Raw genomic sequence first — 12,442 nt, 5'->3', positions numbered from 1 at the left:
GCAAGCACCCCTTACCCTTCACCAAGGTCCAGAATTCTTAGAATTCTTGCTAAGTACCTCATTGGTGGTTCCAGAGCTTAATTGCATCTGGAATAAGCTGGCCAAGCCTCTCTTGAGATTTTCTATGCCCACGGGTTCATTTTCATATGAGTAGAATTCTTTGACCTAAAGCGAAAAAGAAATAAAAATGAAGCAATGATACATTGTTTATCAGATCTGGTTAAATGTGGGGGGAGGGGCCGGGTTCTCACCCTACTGATTGTGTGAGATATTTATTGTTAGCACAAAACTGTGATTTCTCTCTTGTGAAAAGAAGCAGGTTTTATTTCTGAGATGCTGGGTCATCAAGAAATGGGACATAGGAACTGAAAATGGAGGTTCTGCACATGGCAGTCATTACAGAGAGTCGAGATTTCTGTGAAAACCGGGCTTGTGCAAGAAAGAGACACTGGGAGCATTCCTCTCGTTCATATCACACGCTTTTCTCTTACAGTTCTGTTTGAAACACAAACTAAACAACGGCTAAGGCTCTAAGAAAAGAATGACAATGGCCACAAATGGCAGTTAGGATTCCAGAACGGCCTGATGTCTGTAGGCTACGACAGGGCCAGGTTTGCCCATGAGTGGAGCCCAGGGGGCCAAAGGGCTCCAGAGCATGGACAGCACTCAGCACAGAAGACTGCAGAGACTGGAGGACTGGCAGGGTTGTGTCGACTGCACAGCTTTCCTGTGGCGACTGTTTAGGCTCCCACCAGGAGGTGGAGAAAGGTGGAAATGAGAAGATTGGTTGGGCAGGAGTAGGAAGCAAGTGACTTGCCTCTGTTTTATCACTGACATTCACTGGCACCTTATCTTCTATCATTTTAATGAGTCAACCTATCCTTAAGAAGCAGCACAAAAAAGCAAAGAGGTTTTAGAAGGCAGCCTGGTGTTTTCACTTTGGACCAACTTCAAACACTTCCAGCAGTTTAGAAGCAGAGGACAGATGCGCCTTCCCTGTAAAAAATCACTATGGTCTACAGAGGCAGTGGCAGAGAATCTCAAATGAAATACAAAGTTCAATAATGTGCTGAATTTCATTAATACCAACCCGAGTAATTCAGCCTACTTAAAAATTCCCTGTGTCTTAGGAGACAATATTGTGCCTGACTTGACCTCCCAAGTGCCTTAACTCTCTGTTTTTACTTCCTAGACACACCCTGCTAGGGGCGGGTTTTCTGGCTACTGTATCTGTGATCAGTGTTAGCCCGCCGACTGTGTTGTCCTTCAGTGTTGGAATAGTGTTGTTTGTACCGGTTAAAAGGGAACTGTGACAGTGACCTCACTGTCTGAAAATCCGGGGATCATATTCTCAAACAAACCACAGGCAATTTCTCAGATCCAAGCTGGCTTTCTGATGCTCTATAGTGTAAACTGGATTTCTTTAGCAATAACGGTACGGAATCTGAACAGCATAAACTCAGCGACAACCAAAACGTTTTGATTTTTCCTGTGAGTAATTGTTTTCCCACAGCTGGTAAAGTGGAAAGCCTGTTTTGTTTTGTTTTTTTTTTTTTTTGTCCTTTATATGGCTGCTATTTCAAAAGCTAAAACCATTCACTTTTAGAATAGACCAATCTGACCCAAAGTAAAGATGACACCCTTATCATCAAATGTCAAATTACTTAACCATGACCATATTAATAAGCTGGACCGTTGAAATCTGACCCATGTGGCTGTCACAGCAGTAAACTTAAATTCACTGTTTCACAAGAAGAACTGAGTGTGTTTTATGGTGTTCAGGCCATAAAGCTGATAACTTCATTTAGTTCTGAAATGAATTCTGAATACCCAAGTGCTCAGGCCTCCGATCTGCATCCACAGTCACCAGCGTCCAGAGAACAGCAAGCTGAGTGTTCCACCCACCCAAGGAGCTCAAACTGAGAGCAGGCAAGGCAGACTGCTGGGACCGCCTAGAGTCATGTGATCAAATCTGGGCCAGCTTCCTTAGAGGGAAGAAGATGCCCTTGTAATTTTACATCCTTTCCTAAACAGCAAAAGTAAGTAGACCGGATCCCAGCAAACAGGGACTCACTGTTTTATCTTGTTATCTAACTAAGAAGTATGGGACGGAGGCAAGGGAAGATATGGATGATCTTGACAGGTACCACCTTTGCAGGGTCAGTGTGAGCAGGAGCTACAAAGCCAGGTGTAGATGGCAGATCCACACCAGGACACAATGCAAGATAAGAGGCAAATTTAATTCTAGCAGTACGGACAACCAAAACCAAACAGACACCTTTTACTTGTCAGTGTTAATGAATTAACAGGTAACTGCCATGTTCCCAACTTCGTTTGTTGCCTGGGGACAAAATCAGAACTCGCCGAAGCACTTACACATGATCAACCAGTGACCGTGGGAGAAAGAAAACAGGCAATGAATATGTATCTCAGTATTTTGTTAGGCTCTTTCAAAATGTAACTCTGAGAGTTCTAAATGGGAAGAGCAGAAAGAGGGACTCTAAAAACAAAAGGGTTTTCTGGAGACCCCAGGATTTTGTGTAGAACTTAATGTTGGCCTAGGGCAGAAATGTCCTCCACGAAAGCTGCCCAGCAGCAGCTTCCCCGCCTTTGCAGTTCCTCTCCTTGTAATCTGAGATGACAATGACCTTTCTAACATCGATGTGGCCGGAAATTCCTGTTGACTTCTTAGTCTACAGGGTCGAGCCTCTTCCAAGTACTTTATTGTACAATTGCGAGATAGATAATGGTGCCCTTTAACCTGTGGCTACGGCGAATCACCACAAACCACGACACCCACTGGGCTGGCACATGGGTGTCCCTGGAATAGTGATGTGGCAGGTCCCTCCAGCCTTTGGACAGCGGGGCCCCTGAGTCCTCGTGTGTGTGTGCTACAAGACTTTGCACTCAGCTCCTGGCAAGGGCGCTGTAAAATGATAGGCTGTGGGGAAGATCATAAATGCAATTAATATTTAATGGCCTCAAGAAGCTTGCCACTCTGGAGGTCCAGAGAAGAAAAGAACTGTGCTTTGTGTTAATAAAGTTAAGCCATATGCAAATCAAGTAAGTGAATACATGTGGGGGAAAAATAAAATAGAGAATCCCCCAAGCCAGCCCAGGACACTGAGAGGACAGCAGGACACGGAAGTTAGGGCAGAGGCTGTACTTCAAATGTCAACTTCGTGACTGCCCACTTTTGTGCCCTTTGGAAGTTTTCTTCTCAGAACTCGAGTTCCTCCTAGGTCTGTGACTAGCAGAGGGGGACAACGTCCATGGTGTCTTCAGGCAGAGCTCAGCGCCCCGTAAGCACTGCGTTCCCCTTACTTAGCACGAACTAACCAAATCATAAACCAGGACTGGCCCACTTAGGCTCCCGTCAGCTTACTCCACAAACACTCAGGAATTTTCGCTAGACTGGTCAAGTTGCAGGAAGCACTAGCAGAAAGACGTGATTGCTGCTCCCGAGAAACTCGTGACTGCCATGGACAGGGGACAGAATAGAATGCACTTGACACACTTGAATAGAAGAGATCTCAAGGGGTGGTGGGCCTGGAGGACGTTAGGAAAAGCTTTATGGTTGCTCCAGTCAGCACAAAGTGGAGATACGTTGGGAAAGGAGAAAAGATTCATGGAGCCGGGAGTGGAGGGGCTGGAGTACAAGCGGATGGGGCATTTTCCCTCCTGAAAAGTATAACTTTCAATGACTATGGATGGCTAAAGGAGAAATGGGGGGCCAGGAGTGGGTTCCAAAGCACCAAGAAGGCTGGGAAGTCAAACGATTGTGACCAGCTGGCCTAGAGGGGTGTGAATGTCACCAGAGAAAGAAGGACATGGGGACCAAGCTTGAATGGAGGTCAAGACCCTGACAGGTGGGGAAAGAGAAAGGCACTCTGAGAGGCTGGGGTTTGGATTCCATGTGCAACAGCACACGCCAGCCTCTGGTCCCCCTTTCAGTACTTCATAACCAAATGTGCATCCTGGTGGGCCCATCCAGGTTTCTGACGTCTTCGAGTTAAAGTACTTCTCAGCATTATTTTGAGGTCAAAAGCTGAACTTTGGAGGCACACAAACCAACAACTGTAACTCCCCCATCTCCTTATTGTGTTTCTGACTCGTGACTGAACTTGAGTGCACAGCGTGACCACAACTTTCCTAGCAGAATGTGGAATGCCTGATGATTTGCTGTTCACAATTGCTTCTCGGTTCCAGCATATTAAGAGCATAAGGTAGGTTAGATTTCAATCATATGTAAAACTTCTGAGCATTCACACAATTTCCTTACTGGGCTTCTAGATGGATATTACAATATTCACTCATCATTTTGCTATACTTAATGCTTTTGCAAGTATATTTATAAAGAAGAGCTAAATATTTTTGAAAGCTGCTGTATCTTTAAGGTGACACAGATAGACATCCTCACGAATTCACATTATTTACCTAAGCTCTGACCTTTCATTTTAATCTGACTACTTTCCTGAATGTATCTAATGTGCTGTGATGATTGTCTCTGTTATGCTGGCTCTGGAATCCCTCCTAATTTAATAGTTCATGAGAGGTGCGCTTTAAAAGCAAGTGTTTCTCATCCATAAGTCAATACTTCATTCTGTTACAAAGACTTTAATGAGGAAGGGGTGGGGAGGAGAGAAGCAGGGTAGAAAATAGAACTCAGAACACGATTTGATTTAGTTCAGAGATATTTAGTCAGCAGCCTTTGCCCCTCAGTTCTTGAAATGATTCCATGAAAACAAAGGTAGCAACAATGATTCCCTTAGAGTCCTATCTGCGCAGAAAGGAAGCCAACAGTGAGGAGGGAGAACTTCTCCCCCGTCAAGCCCTTACCTTTCCCCGGACTAGATGAAGTAGCATGGGTCTCTGCAGAGCCTCCAGGTTGTCCTTTCCTATGATCTTAGCTGTGTTTTTGCCTTTGAAGATGCTCTTCTCTCCTCTCTGTTGGTTCGCATTTTCAACATTGACAGCTGTTATCTATGGTCGAGAAGGAAAAGTTATTAGAAAAAAATTCCCACATCTGCCTCTTAAAAATAAAGTGGTGAAGGAGACCACTTGAGGTCGCCATTTTTTTCAAATGTTGATCCCTAGGATTTGTCACTCACATCACATCACGTGACAAGTGCCTTAACCAAGCTATGAAGCTTCACCTTGACATTCACTTTAAAAAGGAGAAAGTATTTAATGTTAGCTATTTTCATGAGTCAATAGTGACAATGCTCAACTCTGTGGTCTTGGGTTATGTGCGACTTGAGTTTGGCTCTTTCTTGCCGTTGCCACTTTTCTCGCTGGTATTGAGCAGCTGCTGTCTACCTCCTCGCCCCCCTGTCTGTAATGTGTCTGAAAGCATTCCTGCCCATTCTGCCGCCTTGTTTATGAAATGAAAGGGGAGATGCCGAGTTACAGAACAAGGATGCGGGCAATGTTTTCTGCAGGGAAGCATTGCTGTCCTAGTGATGATGACTCAGAGGAATGGACGGTGATGTCTTGGTCCAATTTTGAAAATACAACAACCACTAAAAACATCCAAAGAAATAGCAACCATTGTCAGATGGGTTGCAATAAATCTTACTACAAAAAGCTGTTTGTTTTAAGTATTTGGTCCAGCGCACCTATCTGACAGTAACTAACTTTAAAAGAAATCCATAGGATTACAATGTATCAACATTAGAAAAAGTCTTACCAACCTAAACCATCATGGCCGACCAAACAAGGTCATTGACCAAACACGGTCACTCTGTGGAGTACTTGGCTCAGTCCATAAAAGGATCTGTCCCTCATTAGTAACTCGACCCTTCTACTCATTAATAAATGAGGCCTCCTCTTGCATGACATGCATAGCAAATCCCTTCCTCCCAGGACACTCTGAATGCGTTCCAATACAATGTCCCTATTCATATTAAGATGCTACACAGGACTGGAGGTCAGACTTCAGTTACTCAGTAGTCTGGAGCAGCCTGCTTCAACGATTTGGAGAAAACTCACTAATGATCAGCAACAACTTCAAAAACTGTGGATGCTTTGCTTGTTTCTGGGAAAGACAGCAAGCCAAGTATAACCAACAGCACAAACCAGGCGCTGCTGGATGATGTGTTTCTGACAGCTAGTCTTAGTGTGGTGCTGTTTCTTCCTTCTGACAGAAAATGCCCACCGTGACTTGGATCAGCTGGTCATCGTCACCATCGGGATTCCTCCACAGTAGCACAACGTCTACATCCGATGAGATCCGGTAGCCCACGCTGTCTTGCAGTTTTCCTTTGCCCCCGTCAAGAAACACTTCAGTGGAGTACGTGAGCTTGTATAGCCGTTCATTATTTAACGAGAGACCAGTTGTGTGACCTGCATTAAAGAGGGGCATGGGTCAAGTTTCAATCGTCAGGCACCTGTCAGGCCCGAGAACATACTGTCTTGCCACCGTTCCGTTCTTTCAGTTCACTGAGGCTCAGGGGAGCTTAACAAACACCTGCTGAATCAGAGATGCTGTGCTTCTCTGTCTACTGAAGCCATCGGCTTAAAACTCACACAGAAGTAAGTTAACCGATGAGCATGCAAACAAGCTTCCATTTCAGAAAAGCACTGTTTATATCATTTAATCAAGTCATCTCCACCCTGCCCTGGTTGAACCTAAGACGGTTTATAAAGCAACGGTCATGTTGCTTTGAATCACTTGACTGTAAGTTCAAGCAGAGGACTTGACAAGAATTGCTTTACAAACTCATTAAGATCACTTAAAATTTTATGAGTGTTTTGCCTGCATGGATGTACCCCAAAAGCATGCAGTACCCAAGGAAGCCAGAAGAGGGCAATGGATTTACTGGCACTGGAGCTACATAGCTCATAGTTGTAAACTACCATGCGGATGCTGGGACCGGATTCCAGGTACTCTGGAAAAGTACCAAGTGCTTTTGACCAAAGCACAGATCCAGCATTACAGCATCCTAGTTGGTAAGATTTTAATTTCAACAGCTGAGTGTTAGTCATCAACGAGAGAGTTCTTTGGCATACTTGCTGCACTTAGAGAATGATTTCTCTGCAGTTCTCTCTATAGCTTAACTAGCAAACTTGTCCACAGAACATTTCAGGGTAATGGTGGTGGTTCATACCTATAATCCCAGCACTTTGAAGGCTGAGATAGGAAGATGCCTATGAGTTTGAGGGTAGCCTGGGCTATATAATAATTCCAGGCAAGCCTTGAACTACATAGTGAGTTCCATGCCAACCTAGGCTACAACATGAGACCATGTCTCAAAAACTCAAAAGTAAATAAATGAATAAAAATGAAATAAATCTGTACCAGGCATATTATTTTATAATAATATACATTTTTTTCAAGACAGGGTTTCTCTGTGTATCTTTGGCTGTCCTGGAACTCACTCTGCAGACCAGGCTGGAGTCAGACTCACAGAGATCCTCCTGCCTCCACCTCCTAAGTGCTGGAATTAAAGGTATGTGCCACCACACTTGGCTGTGTAATAATATTTTTAAGAAAATTGGAACATTTAAGAGCCACCTATAAATAAGTTTAAATTAACTGTGCCTGGGGGAAAAAACTACACAAAATCTTAAGATGGCTTAAATTTGGACAGGAGGATTTAATATCAAATTACATAGAAATCAGTACTGAGAGCCAAAACAAAAAACCCCACAAAGGAGAAGTTCACAGTTTCCAACTCAGGTTAACTCATCCCCACAACACACACAGTGGAAGGATTAAATTTTTCTCAGGCACAAAAAGTTTATGATCACAGAAACTGGCTTTGTTTATTTTCTGTGTATGTACTCACAGATGCAGCCAAGAAGGATTCAGTACGTATGTTCTTCCTTAGAGCCACTGGGGCAGCTTTGCCAGTGAACTCTAACAGGAAGTCATAACTTACTTTCCCTTTAAGAAGTATGCATATAACCTGGTGTAGGGGTGCACGCCTTTAATCCCAGCACTTGGGAAACAGAGGCAAGAACTCTCTGTGAGTTCGAGGCCAGCCTGGTCTACATCAGCTTCTGCCCACCCACTCCATGCAACGACTGCATAGACTCCGGGAAAAAGAGACCAACACTAATTGCCTCAAGATTATGTGTGCTGACAGTCATAAAAATCTAAGCAGTTCAGCCTTGGTCTGCTGTTGTTTGTTTTGAGACAGGGTCTCACTATGTAGCTCAGGCTGGCCTGGAACCCTTCTTTCGCTTGCTTTTTGCTCCAGGTGCTTCGTTTATAATTTTGCACTGCACCTGGCTCGGAGATGGGCATTACTATCCCTCATTAGATGAGAAAACGAAAGGGCAGTGGGGTTACACCATTGACCAGGGTTACTCAGGGGATTAATAATGGCGACATGATGGGAACCATAGCTATCTGGTCCTAAAGATCATGCTCTTACTTTTACCACAAACCCCTAAAATTCTAGATTGATTTTTCTTTCATTCCTAGGGAAGGCGCCAGGAATTCATTATTTTCTCCAACAACGATGCTCGGAGAAACATTTAGGATGTGGGCAGTTTCCTTGGGTCACCTGCTATGCCTACAAACAAGAGATAATTTTTCTACGCTTATGGAGCTGATATTTATGTGGCGAGGAGCTAGAACATAAAATATAAATGAGTGTATGAGCAAACACCATAGGATGACAGCCATGCTATTGGAGACTTGTCTAATCAGAAAGGGAATGGGTAGAACTTGGTGAGGCAAGGTCAGCTTTAGGCTGGTCCTGTGCACATCTGTAGCGAGAGCTACACTCTGCTCCTCCCACTCCATTCTCACAAAGAGAGCAAGTGCAAAGGCCCTGAAGAGGGCTCGTGCAGACCCAAGAACAGCAAGAAAGGGAACTGACGAAGAAAACAACATGGCAGAGGAAGAGGAGGTTAAACAGGTACCTCTGGGCATCAGGGAGCCTGGGACAAGGCCATAGCCTTGGAATTTGAGACTGGAAGCTGAAAGAGGTTTCTGACCCAATTCTACGTTCCATGGTCTGACAAAGGTTCAAAGGGAGAACAAGGGCTTCAGTAGGGACACAGAAGAGGCAGGTGACAGATGAGTGAGAGCTGACATCACACAAAACAAAGTGCAAACACAGGCCAGCCAAGTCGGAGGCATGACATATAGAAGGAAGGCGGAGTTCAAAAGCCCTGGAAGGAGACAGACTGTAACTCTGTGTGTGTGTGTGTGTGTGTGAGAGAGAGAGAGAGAGAGAGAGAGAGAGAGAGAGAGAGAGAGAGAGAGAGAGAGAGAGAGTCCATATATAGGGTACAAAAGCACTGCACACTGCCTTATCAAACCCCCACCTCAACTGTGAAAGATAAGCAGGAACAGGGCAGCTGACAAAGACTGACTCTAAATCCACCCCACACCCACAGTGTAGGCTCTGAAACTTAGAATTTATGAAATCTGAGTTTGTGGACTACATGAAGGAGCCTTCTGATGAAAATTATGGAAGTATGTGTAGGAGGGAGTAGTTCTTAAAATCCAAAGTCTTCAAAACTATTACCCTGATGTTTTCTAGCTTTTTCTTTAGCGGTAACAAGGAGCACATGACACATCAGCTACTGAATGCTGGGACAATGAGGCCCAGAGCAGGAAGGGCCCTGTTCTCCCTTGGCTTTTCCTACCTCTTTCAACAGGCCTTAAGTGCCTGCCCTTTCCATCAAATGCTCAAAGTTGAAGATGCTCCAAATGGCTAGACTATGCTCCAGTGTTTCTTGCCAGCCTTCCTCTGGTCTTTCTCTGTATGCTGCCCAGGGTGTGGCAACACCGCACATCCAATCTATGAGCTACTTAGCTTCTGTCTTAGGCTGCTGCTCTTTAAGAGAAGACACAATGGCATTTTTGTCCCGAAAGTTGAGGCAGAGTAATGGCACTGCTAATTGGCTCAAGTCAGGAGGCAAAGCCGAGGTGAGTTTGAGTGAGGCTCTAGGAGATGTATTTAGGAGGTAAGGGAAGAGGTAACAGAGTTGAAGGATCTGACAGGAAAGTGTAAGGCAGAGGAGAGAAAGGAGAGATGGGATGAGACTGATGCATATGGCCTACAAACAAGGTGGAGCCAGAGACTGAGCGAAGACCAGAAATGAAGCCAGTATGAAGTAGAGGTGAGAAAACGAGCAGGAAGGGAAAGCCCTACATTTAAAAAACAAACAAACAAAAAAACCCCACCAAGTCAGCATTGAGAACAGATCCATTGCTACCAGCTATGGCCAATAACAGCCAGGGAAAACTTGGGCCTTTGAAGTCCACACTCGACAAACAGACTGCCCTCCATATCACCCAGCATCCTACGGTTAGGAGGAGGGTAGAGCCGTCTCATGTCGTTTGCTGGCTATATGTCAATCATTATGAGGGCAAAGAATCTACCATCAAATCGCTGTCCTCTAATACCAAAGGCTACTGATGTAGATGGAGAGGACTGAGCCCTGTGTTGCATGCTTGTGATATTTAGTCTAAGAAAGTCTTTGAAATAAAATGAAGAAACTCATGTAAAGAAGCATAAGCCCTGGGCCCCTCACTTGCCCAGGGTCCTCGGAAGACTTTGGAAGAGGGCCCTCACAACCTGTACATGTTCCTTATCTTTTCTCAGTAACCTTTGTAAGCATAAAGTATTTTTGCACTGTCTTATCAAGGACAGCCTCGCAGTTGCACAAGCTTTGGGCTCTGAAAACCTGGATTTGTCATCGAGCTTGTACACAGCAAACTGTCATGTTCTAAGCCACATTTTCCCCATGTGCAGGTGGCATGCCTTCGTGCTGCTGGTGTGTGTGTGCGCGCGTGGGCCCGTGTGTGCTTGCTGTTTTTCGTTTGCAGGATGGGAATTAAAAAAGAATCCATGGTAACCACTATATCTTCATTTTTTTCAAAATAATCATGATATTGGGTTCTACAGTATACTGTGTACATATTAGACAAACAATAAAACACAGCCTTCTAACAATTCCAAGTCAAATAGATTTACAAGTTTTTGCTTGTACCTAAGGAAGGGTTATCTCTTAAGCACTATGGTTTTTGAAAGTGCTGAAAATATTCCCTCTACTTTAAGAATTTATTTGTTCAGATGAAATAATTGAATTATAGTCCTCTGTATCTTGCTGTAATAACAGCTATTCCTTTTTCCATATAGAAATTTCACACACACACAAATCTTGAGACAAACTTCACTTTGTGATCAAAAGTCGCATTTATCCCAAACAAATTTTAAAGGTTTCTGTGTGATTACTTTGAGTCCTTCACTTAGAGTATGCAGCACTAGAAACCACCCCACCATAAGAGATTGCCTTTAGATCAATTGGTTTTAATCTTATATCTTTTTATGAACTATAAAAAGTGATACATGTATACAAGGCAACAATCTGAAGGCCAAAGAGTTTATAAGCTGGTGGATTCATAGATTTCATATCAACACATTTGAAACCATTCCTTGTGAAAATGCTTTCACTGTTTTTTCCGACATTATCAATTCATATGTTTTTAACGTGATTTTCATCTTAAAGCAGAAACTGTTAACTAGTAACACTATTTTTAAATATGCCTTATTTCTTAAACCCATATACACAGCTTTATTTTCTTTAATTTACTGACTTGGTTTACTCTATTCCTTTTGAATGCCAACAGAGTTCCATACATGGTTTCCCATTTCATTCATAATTCTTTGGCAATCAAACTACCCCCACCCCGGTCTTTCAGTTGGCTCTGATTCTTCTTGCTGTCCCATTGCTAAGCAACTAGAAGGAAAATTCAGGACTGGGTTTTTAAAATCCTATTTTACAATTCAAATGAAGGCACTGCATTCTGTGGGTCTGTCAGCACCAGGTAACAATAGCTCAAATCATTTTCAGGAATGACAATCTGAAGCTAGAGACATACTGGTCTGGGGGATGGCGGGCTGAGATGAAAAGGGACCTCCACTCTTGTAAAATAGAGGTGGAAATTAATTTTTTTTCCATTTCCACTTTGTCACTTACCCCCAGATATTCCAACCCTATATATTTTCAAAAACTGTGTAGTTAGGAACTCTTTCAACACAACACAAGGCACACATACACACACGCACGACTGAGAGCCAAGCTTAGAAAAAGGCAGCACGCTCTTACCTTTCACAGAGGCAGAGTATGAGGAGAAGAAGCAGAGGAAAAGCACAGCTAGGAGGATCATGCTGCCCGGCTACCCTCTGCGGCATCCACTTCCCAGGAGCCTCTGAGAAGTGGACTCCTCTGGTGACAGCCAGCAAGGAAGTGACCCTCCTCAGAATCTGCGACAACAGTGTTTATCTATAGGGGAAAGGTCAGACTCCAAACTCCAAAATCAGGACCTAAGTTCATGGAAGGGCTCACTATTAATGATTAAACCTAGGTGGGCTATACTTGTTAGTCTTTCACTTTTAAGAAATGTGTTTCACTCAAGAGGGAAAACCAAGAAAGTTCATATCTTGAGAGCCAAACTAAGCCAGTCTACAGTCCT

At 43.8% G+C, this 12,442-nt stretch overlaps 1 protein-coding gene across 1 annotated transcript in view; it reads right to left on the bottom strand.

The window, feature by feature from the left end:
* Mttp (microsomal triglyceride transfer protein) overlaps nt 1–12,206 on the bottom strand; it is a 37,427-nt gene extending 25,221 nt beyond the window's left edge. The window contains exons 1-4 of the mRNA XM_075981253.1: nt 12,076–12,206; nt 6,158–6,345; nt 4,840–4,983; nt 58–165 (exon numbers count right to left, since the gene is read on the bottom strand). Coding sequence (XP_075837368.1) covers nt 58–165; nt 4,840–4,983; nt 6,158–6,345; nt 12,076–12,136 — 501 coding nt within the window. The 5' untranslated portion in view covers nt 12,137–12,206. The remainder of the gene's footprint in view (nt 1–57; nt 166–4,839; nt 4,984–6,157; nt 6,346–12,075) is intronic.
* Between the last annotated feature and the right edge of the window lie 236 nt (nt 12,207–12,442).

This window comes from Microtus pennsylvanicus, chromosome 7 (genome assembly GCF_037038515.1).
Source record: "Microtus pennsylvanicus isolate mMicPen1 chromosome 7, mMicPen1.hap1, whole genome shotgun sequence".
Classification (NCBI taxonomy): domain Eukaryota; kingdom Metazoa; phylum Chordata; class Mammalia; order Rodentia; family Cricetidae; genus Microtus; species Microtus pennsylvanicus.
The sequence above is the reverse complement of the archived record's forward strand: the minus strand, read 5'-3'. Positions and strand labels throughout refer to the sequence as shown.